The sequence below is a fragment of the Plectropomus leopardus genome, chromosome 8 (genome assembly GCF_026936395.1).
Source record: "Plectropomus leopardus strain MGB_pleo_1.0 chromosome 8, ASM2693639v1, whole genome shotgun sequence".
Taxonomy (NCBI): domain Eukaryota; kingdom Metazoa; phylum Chordata; class Actinopteri; order Perciformes; family Serranidae; genus Plectropomus; species Plectropomus leopardus.
This window is the reverse complement of record NC_142183.1, coordinates 2392189-2404259: the sequence shown is the minus strand read 5'-3', so window position 1 is coordinate 2404259 and position 12071 is coordinate 2392189. Positions and strand designations below refer to the sequence as shown.

Genomic DNA, 12071 nt, shown 5'->3' with positions numbered 1-12071 from the left:
TTCAGATTAAAGGGGAGAAAAAAAAAACGGTCCGACTTTGCGTGAGCCAGTAGGATTGTATAATTATGTCCAGGGAAGCTGTAATCCCCAACACACACACACACACGCACACACACACACACACACACACACACACACACACACTGTTTGTTGACATTAGGTGCTTCATGCGCTCTAAAAATTGAACAAGTGAACCGTGATTCCTCTGCAGTTCAGCTGTCACAATAATGATCACACAGCACAGCTGAGCTTAGGTGGGCATACTGCACACACACACACACACACACACACACACACACACACACACACACACACACACACACACACACATCTGAGTGTGTGTGTGTACTATCAATCACACACACTCACCTAAACACACGGCTCCTCTCACATGCCACACAGGGCTGCCATGTCAGGCGAAGCAAAGAGAGGAGAGGAGGGAGGAGAAAATAAAGGCGGGAGAGGAAATATTTGATTTTTGAGAATTATTTAGCACATTACATGATGTGTTTAATGTGACAATTAGGAAATCCAGTATTTTATTTCCAGACTGGGGAAAACACAATCAAGATTGGCACCCCAATATCCAATACAGTGCCATGGTTAACCCTTTGAAACCTAAGAAAATTGGCTTGGTTATTTTTTTTTTTCTAAAAATAGTAAGAAGGCAATAAGCAATTTAAGAAGAAATAACAAAATTAGTAAAAAAAAAAAAAAAAATTAGATCATAAAAGGAAAATATAAAAAAAATACCTGAAAAAGCAAAACAATAAATAAAATACAATAAATAAAAGGTATTAGGGATAAAAAGGCAGTTGCTCATGCCAAATATGGCTGTACAGTCTTGCAGTGAACCCGACGTGACCACTTCTTTATAGCCTAGTGTCAGCTTTTTACCTCTGATTGCATTAAGGCTTAAAAAATCCTAAAAGTGGTGTTTATTTATGAAAATTATCTTACTGAACAAAACATGTAATTATCATAAATGTCAGACAGAGCTTATTTTTTTCTGCAATAATCCAAAATCCCATGGAAAAATCCCATAGGCTTTTTGACGAAGGAAACTGGGGTGATATTAGCCTCAGGGTCGGCCGGCAGAAAAACGCCGTCCCCGTGGCGCTCTGTTTAACCAGCACAATAAAACAGAGCTTTTTTTTTTTCAGTTTGTCTCTGACTGTAAATGTTTCTACAGAACGTTACAAAGCTACAAACTGGCAGTAAAAGAAAAGGACAGCAGGAAATAAACTGATTAGAGACATGATGTCCAACAATTTGTTCTCTCTCCACCGGCTTCATTTACTTCACTTAGTGGTTTTCTTTCCCAGAATGCCTTTCAAGCGGCTCTCAGAGAGAGATTCATTTTGTGTTTAGGTTTCCAGGCTGGGGGGGGGGGGGTTTGATGTGTTTGCCTAAATTGCTTCATAGAAGTTGAGAGTTCTTGACTTTTTTTCTGAATCTGCTTTTATCCCAAAACAAAGAGCTTATTTTAAATTTCCATCCAAAAACCTTCAAAATAAAACCTTAAAGCAACACATACAGTTTCCAAAAGTAAATATAACACAGCAGAAAAAAATGAAATATAGAAACCGTATTTTGAGAACAGAATTCTGACTGAAGCATCTCCAAACAAATGTTTCTGTTTATATGAGAAAATGAATGTTTTTGACGCGTGTCATTAACCATTTCACACACAGAAAGATGGTAAGTCCTTTTTATAAATTTAAATGTTTTAAAGTCCTGACGAAGGCCGTTAGTGGTGAAAACATGTTGGATTTTTAATGATTATAGCCACTACAATCAAGGCTTTTTAATGTAATTCCTCCTCGTTTTCTCAGTTTTTGGAGTGCCGGGATTTTCCATGAGCACCCGACTCAAGTTTCTGACCTACGTTTGATTATCCGGAGCAGGCAGTCTTCTCTCCTTTTCTCCATTTCTTAAAATACTGTCATATCTCTGAACTGGTCAGATCTAAGAATCCTCTTCTTGTTCTTTTTCTGCTTCACTCTCTCTCGCTCTCTCGCTCTGCCTCGATGACCATCAAACCGAGTGAACCAGTTGACCGTTTAGGCCTCAGCGGCTCTCTGCAGCTCTGAGGGAGAATCAGTCGGGCATTCGGAGATAAATGTGCATCAGACTCATGAATCACAACAAGGCAGAGCGGCGATGATGAGCACTGCGTGTGTTTGTGAAAGTGATCTGAAGTCAGAGTTTAATTGGTTTTTAAACGGCTGATTGTGGGTTTTCTCTCTGTGCGACAGAGCGGGGATCTCCCTCTCAGGCTGCACGCTGTAATTGCGTGCAGACGCGGAGCGCCGTTATGACAGGTCGGAGTGAATGCACTTGAAAAATGGCACTTGGCGGGCAGATAGCAATCAGACAAAGATCCAAGCAGACATCGTTTAGCCCTCATTACGTGGACGGAGCTCACCTTGTCCGTCTCTGATTGTATGAGGAAGCTCCTGACAGGCGGCCGGCTCTGTGTGCTGAGTCCTCGTGTTGTAGCTTTTGGTCTGTTCAGTCTGCTGTTATATAACCGGCATCATAATATTTGATCCAGACTGGTGATATTCAACTTACGGCCCGCGGGCCAAAGCTGGCCCCCAATACGGCACCAGGTGGCCCCTCAACGATTCTAATTCACAATAAAAATAAAGTGATTCACACTGGGACCTTTTTTAGTACTTTTAGTATAAATAAGGTGCCAGAGTGCATAAAACATTATCAATATAGAGCTTGTTGATCAAAAAAAGTGTCAGTGAATGAGCCCCCACATTCCCTGACAGAGGTCTTGGCTAAGACCCTAATGTCCTAAAATCCTAAAAATGTCCTTAAGTCACAGATATATCTGGAAAAACATAGAAACATCCCCAAATCCTAGAAACATCTTATATCTGAGAAATGCCTTAAAATCCTTGAAACATCCTAAAATCTGGAAAATGTCCTAAATTCCAAGAATTGTCCCTAAAATCCTGTAGAAATCCCAAAATCCTATGAACGTCCTAAAATCCTAGAAATGTCAGTAAATCTGAAAAATGCCTTAAAATCCTGGAAACATCCTAGAATCTATAAAATGTCCTGTAATCAGAGAAACATCCTTAAATCCTAAAAACATCCTAAATTCTGGAAAATGTCCTTTAATCAGAGAAATGTCCTAAAATCAGAGAAATGTCTTTAAATCCTAGAAACATCCTAAAATCTGGAAAATGTCCTAAAATACAAGAATTGTCCTTAAAATCCTGTTGAAGTCCCAAAGTCTTAGAAACATCCTAAAATCCTATAAATGTCTTAAATCTCAAAAATGCCCTAAAACCCTAGAAATTTTCTAAAATCTGAAAAATGTCCTAAAACCTTACAAATATCCTGAAATCCTAGAAATTTCCAAACATCCTAGAAATATCTTAAAATCCGTAAAATATCTTAAATTCCGTAAAATATCTTAAATTCCATGAAATGTCCTAAAATCAGAGAAATGTGCTAAAATCCCAGAAACATGTCTTGGGCTGTAACGACTGGCCCCCGGCCCCCGGCCCCCGGCCTCCTGTCATTTTTCCAAAGCGGCCCCTGAGCAAAGCCAGCTGAGTGGTTTAACGTCTGACTCTGTGGAGGTGAAAAGTCGCGTTCAGGAGCACTTCAGCTGAAGAGTTTTAATCAGCGGAGAGTGTTTTAATTTCCCTCTCTCTCTCAGAATTTCCATTCAAACTGGATTAACCCACAACTGACCGCTCGCGTCTCTTCCTCGCCTCAAAACCTGAGACTCTGCAGCTTTTTCGCTCCACTGAATCACCCCACGGCCACATATTTAGACACGTTTTGGGCACAGTTAAGACTGCATTCACACCAAATCCAGTGTTGCGATGAAAATGCAACTTCTCCCGCTCGTATGAATGAAGATGGTGAATCTGGGCTGCTGCTGGGAAAACGCCGTAAGACTCAACTTTTAGAGAAACACAAGCTGACGTCACACTGCGGTGGCTGATCCCGTATTCGGCGACCCAAAGAACAGCGGCTCCCGCTCATTAAGGACACTGACGCCCCGATAAGATGTTGTATAGAATTTCCTGTTATATTTAATGCACAACAACAACAGTGCAGAATAACTGATAAACTGTACGACAAACCTAAATTTTGATTGCAATAAGTGCGATTTTTTGAACTGTTTATGTGATTTCCTGTGTGAATTTTGTTTTGTTGTGATTGTCACACACTTCCACAGATATAAGACGCTTCTTTTTTGTCAAATTCAGTATTTTCTTCTCGCTGACTCTTGGTCATTGTTCTAGTAGCTCTTTGTTTTTTTGTTTGATTTTGTTGTTAATGATGTTTTTATTGCATATTTTTTATTTCAATACAAGGCAGTTTAGCATGTTCAGGAGTTTATACTTTATACTTTGAATCATAATCTAAATTTGACCCAACAAAGTTTTTTGTACGGCTGAAAATCAAAAAGGTCTTGGTGACCTCTTGTTGGGCACCAGAGCTTTAGATCAATATTCGTCATCGCAGTTTGTTTTTTTCCATCGTTCAGCACTAAACCACGATGATCTCACTGACACTTCCTCAAACTCTGGCGCTTCGTCCCCTCTCTGCAGGTGTCCTACGTAAAAGCCATCGATATCTGGATGGCCGTGTGTCTGCTGTTTGTGTTCTCGGCCCTGCTGGAGTACGCCGCCGTCAACTTCATCGCCCGCCAACACAAGGAGCTGCTGCGCTTCAGACGGAGGCGACGACACATGAAGGTGAACACACTGTTGCATCTGTGACGCAGACAAACATTCACATTCATCATGTTTTAATCCATAAACCAGTGTGTTTTTAGTTCTTAAAAGTCAGAAGTTATCCACGTGACGACGGTGATTCTGACACCACCAAAATACTTGACATAAGGATTTGACAAAGATGAATTTGGATAGTTTAATGCTTAACTTGAATCCATAATCTTTGTTTAAAATGCAAATGAAAAAAGGACATAAAGAGAGAAAACGTTTGAGAAATGATTTTTAAGAAGCAGGAGCGCACAGACGAGTTCTGTTTCAAAGTGTTCAAACACAAACGGTTATTTTGTTCACACACGAGCTTCAGCTTTGTCCAAACTGGTGTTGATGTCTCCAAACAGAAGAGAAACAAATAGTTTAAAACCTTCACTTTTTGGCAGTGTAAACACGTATGCAGTATGCAGTTTGGATAAAATCCCTGCTCCCCTCCGTCCGTCCTCGGGCCTTTTTGCAGAATCGCTTTGTGTTGGAGCTCATCACCGCACAGAGACTCGTGGCATCAATGTTTCATGGGCGGAGCGTTGAGCGTTGAGCGCGATTAAAAGCCGAGCTTCAGAGCAAACAGACGAGCCTCATAATGGATTCACAATGCAGACGAGAAGAAAAACAAAGAAACTTTCCCCTCCGGCTCTGAAACTTTTCTTTGTTGGAGTGCATCATTCAGGAGAAACAGCCATGAGAGCGTCGCAGGTTTTTTTGGTTTTGACTGAATGTGTGTGTCTGTGTTGGACTGAATCCTGATTTTTACTCCCAATAACAAACATATTCTCACTCTCAGATCCTTAAATAAGGATCCTTCAAAATAAAAGCACCGCGGGTCCTACTTTGATTTATTTAATCATAACAATACTTTTTAAAAATGTCATTATTAAAGTTCTTTAACATCCTTTAACTGGATTTTATTAAATGTTATTATAACAGTTGTGTATTCAACCTTATTATATGACAGTGGCAACTTTATTTCACTTTATTGCAGTTTGTTTAATAATTTCATATTTTAGTAGTTAGTAGTTTAGAGGATGTTTAAAAATATCGAGATATATATTGTGGAAATAAGTTTATGTGATATGATCAAAAGCTCTGGATCAGCCACTAAATGGCCCTTAAAGTGAGATTATTTTCTGTTTCTGAGGCTGAGATTGATCTTAGTTTTTAAGCCAGCATGAACAGGAAGTCTCTAAAATACTCAGAAAAAATATCAATGACAGCTGAGTAAACTCTACCTGCTGATTAAAATCAGGTTATATGATAAAAAGCTTGAGAAAAACTACAAAATTTAACTTTTTGCCAGATTTTTGGTGGAAGGTGTTTTGTGTTTGTGAGGGTCGTATTGATGTGTGTTAGTGAATGTGTTTGTGTATTAAAAGTATTGCTTAAACCACTGTTGACGGAAAAAAACAGCAGCGTTTAAACACAATAATGACTTCAGACAACCTTCGTCTGTCTCTGTTTCGACATCCCTGTGAAGTCTAAAACACACATATATCAACCTCAAAACCACCTTAATTTTTTATTAACTGTCTCCGGGCTGAAGAATGCTGCCTTTGATGAAACTGAGATAAAGCGAAGACCTGAAAAATGTGTCAGTTAATTTAATTTATCCAAACTGATTTGGATATATTTAGTAAAAATGACAGAGCACGATGTCAATGTTTCCCTGGAGGACTGAGGAGGGTTTTTTTCTTCTTTCGTTGGTTTGTCTTTGAAGCATTTAATCAATCACTTGTGTGTGTCCGCTTGGATTTCTCAGTCCGAGGCGGTCGTATTGAATAAGGAGTAAAGCTGTCAGGCCTGCGGGGGAATATTGAAGCGCTGCTTGATTGTGAAACTGGTGGTTTGAGTGTTTGTGTGGGCGGAGGGCAAAACACACAAACAGCCACAAGAAACGCAACGATGAGCCCGCAGTAAAGTATCCATACAGTCCCCGACCGTGTGTGTGTGTGTGTGTGTGTGTGTGTGTGTGTGTGTGTGTGTGTGTGTCCATACAGCCGGTGAACATGCATGAGTGCATTCACGAGTGCTGTTGTGCGTTTCGGAGTTGTAGGGCATGTGTTCGTGCCTGCCATGACTCGCGCTGCTTGATTGAGTCTGACACGTTTTTAGTGTGTGTGAATGTGTTCGTGTGTTTCAGTATTTATGAGGACCTTGTGTCACAATGATGGTGAAGGGGACAACGGTCCTGCGAAGTGAGGACACTGTGCCAGAAGGTCCAATTCAGGATGAGATTGTTTTAGTTTCTGGTGAAAGCGTTGAGGCACAATCAGGTTTAGGTGAGAGTCTGGTCCAAAGGTCATCTTTTATTTTATATTTATTATTGTGAGGGCTGATTATTGTCAGATCATAAGTATCCATTGATCTTTTTCTTTTTCAATAAATTGCAACCAGTCACCAGAATAAATTTTTTTTTTTTTTTGGTTTATGTAATTCTGTGCACTCTGGCGCCCTCCAAAGGTTTCTGAGTGCAACACCACTGTCGTAAAACCTACATATTACCTACATGTTACCATGAAGTGCACCAGGCTCTGATGCAAATTTTACATAATATTCCAAAGTGGAATTACAGCGTCCGGGTCGTGATGCCAACAGGCCCAGAAAGACTTTTTCCGTATTGGCTTACATCGGGAAAGAGACGTCTGTAAATCAGTGGATACTTTTTTTTGAGGGTCAAAACCCCTGAAAAATGACTCATTTCACTATCCAGTTTTAAACAACCAAGTTCAGTAACATTAAGAAAGTCTAAAGAAGCGACAACATTAGATTTTCTGTCACGTCATTCAAGCTCGCTAAGCACTAAACCGGACGCCAGTCGCTCCGCCAGCAGGAGTTACCCGCACGGGCACATTTGGCCACCGTAATTCTCCAGTGCAGATGCTATCAGGGCCCCAGAAAGTCTGGTTTTTAGCGCTGAAATATCTTGTTTTTTTTGCTTCATGCACTACTGAGCAGCTCTCATACGGACACTTAAATTATTAAACTTCTGAAAACCAAGAAAGTAAAAAGGAAAAAAAAAAACATAATGAGCAACTTAAAAGATGCAAAAATGAGGAAGAAAAAGTAATGATGATCAAGAAATTGTCTGAAAATAGTTGGGGGGATTATGGATGTTATTAAAAAACTAAGAAAAAAAATCCACAAAACTGTATTCGGAATTCTTGTAATTTTGTATTTAAAGTTATGTTGCTGAAAAAAAAGGGGAAAAAATACATTTAAAATTTTTAAACAGTTTCATTCATTTATTTTGTTGTTTCTTTTTGCATTTTTTAATTTATCTTATTTCTTATTTTCAGGTACTTTTCTAGTAACTTTTTACTCGTTTATTGCTTTTTTTTTGTATCTTTATCGTATTAGTATTATTCTTTTTATTTTTATTTTTCTTAAACAAAATGTAATTTCTAACTCGTATAAATCCAAATTGAAGGATTAAAATTCAGTTTAAATGAATAAATGACGCATAGAGAAGAGAATAAATCTCTAAAAAACATAGAGAGAATGGGGAGTCAGAGACCTGAGGGGAGTTTTGGGGCAAAATGAATAAAAACATTTTTAAAAAGTCTAAATCCTAAATCCTGTTGTTGTAATCTCCAATCCCCTGAGCTGTGTTGGTGGGTGAAGAGGTAGATTAGCGGTCCGGCTGCTGCTGCACTTTCAGGTGAATCAGACTCTGACGTCTACCGCCTCTTTTTTTTTTTTTTTTTAACTGTTACATGGTTTATTTTTACTCACATGATGAGGTGAACCAAGGCCGTCGATCTGTTACCTCATTTGTTCTAAAACCTAACCTAACCTTTATTTCTTTCAAGAACACAGGAAGAAGGCCATGAGCAACATAGCAAAAAATGACCGAAAAATTAACAAGAGATTTATATTAAAAAAAGTTACAAGAAAATTACCTCAAATTAGCAAAAAGGAAAATAACAAAAAGAATAAAACTAGAATATTACCTAGAAACGTGCTAAAATAGAAATAATAAATTTATTTGATTTTTTTCTGTAAACATATTTTAAATAATCAGAAATATTGTTTTCTTGCAAATTTTTCCCCTATTATTTAATAATTTCCAAATGATTCTTGTTCCTTTCTTTCATCTAATTTTTAGGTCATTTTCTTGTTCTTATTGTTGTGTCGGGGACATTACATGTAGTTGCTGACTGCCTTTTTTCCCAGTATGATCATACTAATTTGCACACATTTCAAATGCTTGTTAAAGGCGTCTGAATGCAGCAGAAGAAAACGGATGCAGATCCAGGTCTCAAAGGGTTAATGAACGATCTGTTCAGCTGAGTCAAACATCTCTCAGCTGACAGCATTTTTCATTATTAAGGAATCCTTATTAATGTGTTTTTTTAGCTGATATCCCAAAATAGGTGAATCCAGGTGTTGTTGCGTAACACGATGAGTTTTTTGATGTCATGTTGTGATGCTGGAGGAGAATCTGGAACAAAAGCTGCTGTTTAATTTCCTTCGTTACACGTGACTGACGGGTTTTTCCTGTCTGGAGGTGAATTCGGGTGACTCCACAGTCTATTTTTCGTGCTGTGTGATTTATTTATTCAGGATTTTCCATCCATAACATGCAGCAGCAGGAGGCGAATATATGTGAACACACACTGAACCGAAGCCACACGGTGAAAAATAAATGTTCCTGTAGCACCGTCAGGCCATCTGATGAAAGCATCAGCTAAATGACAGAGATGTTTCTGAAAGTGGAAATTAATATTGGATGGAAACTGAACGAAAACAGATTTAAATTCATACGTGCTCATTAGCTTTCAGGCAAAAAAAGCTTGGTGATCTCGTAACAGTCAGCAGCTGGCTAACGCACCTTAACACAGCTTAAGACGCAGCAACCAAAATAGAGATTTTTAGTAAATATTTCTGTTTTTAAACTTAAATTTTTATCCTTACCTGTCAGCCGTTGGTTTTTACTGACATTGCTCCTCCTCATCTAGACTAAAAAGGACGTTGGCGGACATGTTTAGTCATAGTTTGCGTGAACAGAATCAACTCTGATCAAAACTGTACTAAAGACATACAGTTTTTCTGACAGTGAAGTTACTTGTGAGAATATGATAAATAATACGTGTAGATACAATACGCTTAAGTTTCAGTCTACACTTTCTTGGTCTATATTTTTGTTTTCCTTTTTCTTTCTCCCTTTTCATTCATCACCTTGTTGTTATTTATTCTTAATTATGTGGATTTCTTGAAAAAACTCCTAACAAGGACCAAAATAAATTACAACTCCCACTGCGACTACTACTAAAAAACAAACCTGACAGCTGTAAAACATTAAGGAGATTTCTGTTTTCCACCACAAACTAAAAGGACTTTTAAGGACACTAAGAAAACAACAATTTTTGGTTATTTGCATTGTAAACCGGATTTTGCTGAGAGGGTTGCATAATGCGCTCTAAATGTGGGAATCATTTAAAGTGTAAAACAGTTCAAATTCAGCTCCTCGGGACGCAAGAATAAAATCCGTTATTAAAAGTAGGAGCATCCTCGGTAAGATCATCACCATTAATCCCAGCTGCTGTGCTGGTAAAGAAAGCCGGCGATGGTGGAGAGCGGGAGAGAGAGCGAGAGGAGTCCTCGGGCGGCGCACGCTCTTAATTAACCTCTCTGGCCAGTCCCTCTAATGTGAGTCTAATGTGATCCACAGACCTCCATTACGGCTCTGAGAGGGCGATCTGTCAGGTTTGAGGACACCGTCTCAGCTGGCCTGCAGCTCGTGTAAACCTCCCTGCAGAGACGCCGCGGTGCGGCCGCTCACCGCACACTCGACTCTCTTTGTCCAGAAACAAATGAACGGGTGGAGACTGTGAACGCAGCACGACTGTGAAACACCAGAAACTGTAAAGGCTGAAATATACTTAATGTTTAAACCTGACGTCCGTGTCCGGCTGCGTCACGGTGAAAGGACTCCACTTGTGTAGCACTTTTCTCGTCTTGTTGACCACTCGAAGCGCTTTCACACTACACGTCACATTCACACATTCACACGCTGGTGGCCGAGGCTACCACACAAGGTGCCTCCTGCTACTCCGTAACCATTCACACGCACTAACACACCAATGACGCAGCATCGGGAGCAATTTTGGGTTCAGTATCTTGCTCAGGGATACTTTGACATGTACCGCCTTCCTGTTGGAGGACGACCGCTCTACCTCTGAGCCACAGCCATGAGCGTTTTTGTATATATCCTTTTCTATACTCGACGTGTGTTACTGGAGGATGCCTCTAGAGGGCACACCAGAGAGCTCAGGCTGTGTACGGCTACTGACTGCGTAAACGTCAGACATGGCGACACTCGAGGAGGTTACTATCGTGTTAATGCTGAGATCATGGTAGAAAAGGCAACAGTGGCGACGTCGGTGATACGTAAGTCCTCTAAATGAAACCCGTCAGGAGGACGGGGAGCACGTGTCCGCTGTGTTTACTCTGTCACATCTGCTCTACGCTGCCACCGCTGGTTAAATATAGGTACTGCATCTCGTGTCACATTCATTTTTGAGGACACACACAGCCGACGCACAAAACCGACGCAAGGGACATGTGTTCGCTGTCATGCATACATAAAGGTGCAACTGACCGATCCAGGTTCATCGGTGTGTTTTTATCAGAGACTTAGACAAAACTTAAACGATATTTTCAAAATATCGATATAACACAATGTGGAGCTTTGCGACTGTCATGGAATACCACCTCATGCGAGTATAAAAACTTTTGTTTTTTTTTTTAAATTGACATGTTCCCATTAGGCATATTTTATATTCACAGTTTCAATCTGCGCAACTTGAGGGTTAATAGAAACCCAACTATTGTTGCACTTCCTGCCGGGGTATTGCCACAAAAAACAGAGTTGTCTGGCAGAATAGTGCCACAAAAGGTGTCTATTTTTTAACAAGACACTGCTGTGTGCAATGCTGGGAAAGCACAAAAATCAGTGTTTTTTAGCAGAATATCGCTGTGTTTTCGGCCAGTTTGATGCCATGAAAAGTGGTTGGTTTTTACAGAGACGTGACCACATTTCCTGCCAAGAGAGCGCCACGAAAAGCAGCTGTTTTTTTTATTAAGACATCGCTGTTCCAGCCGGTTTTTACCGAAAGAGCTCATAGCCATAGCATCATGTGACCCCTAAAAGTCCAAAAAAAAGTGTTTACATAGCAGTTTAGTGAAATGTGCTTTTTCCAATTGCCTAAAATACCACCTCATGTCAGCATATAAACTTTTTGGAGGGATAAATGTTTTTTTCCCAAAATTGACATGTTTCCATTAGGCGTATCTTACAGTCACAGT

General features: G+C 39.7%; 1 protein-coding gene across 6 annotated transcripts in view; it reads left to right on the top strand.

Annotated features, from left to right (window-relative positions):
* Positions 1-12071, top strand: part of glra1 (glycine receptor, alpha 1) — a 148132-nt gene that overhangs the window by 115876 nt on the left and 20185 nt on the right. For 5 of the 6 annotated variants that reach the window (XM_088080724.1, XM_088080723.1, XM_088080722.1 and 2 more), the window contains one exon: positions 4590-4736. In XM_088080724.1, coding sequence (XP_087936850.1) covers positions 4590-4736 — 147 coding nt within the window. Of the gene's footprint in view, positions 1-4589; positions 4737-5226; positions 5612-12071 lie in introns of those variants that run through there. The other variant, XM_088080725.1, reaches the window with a different exon arrangement.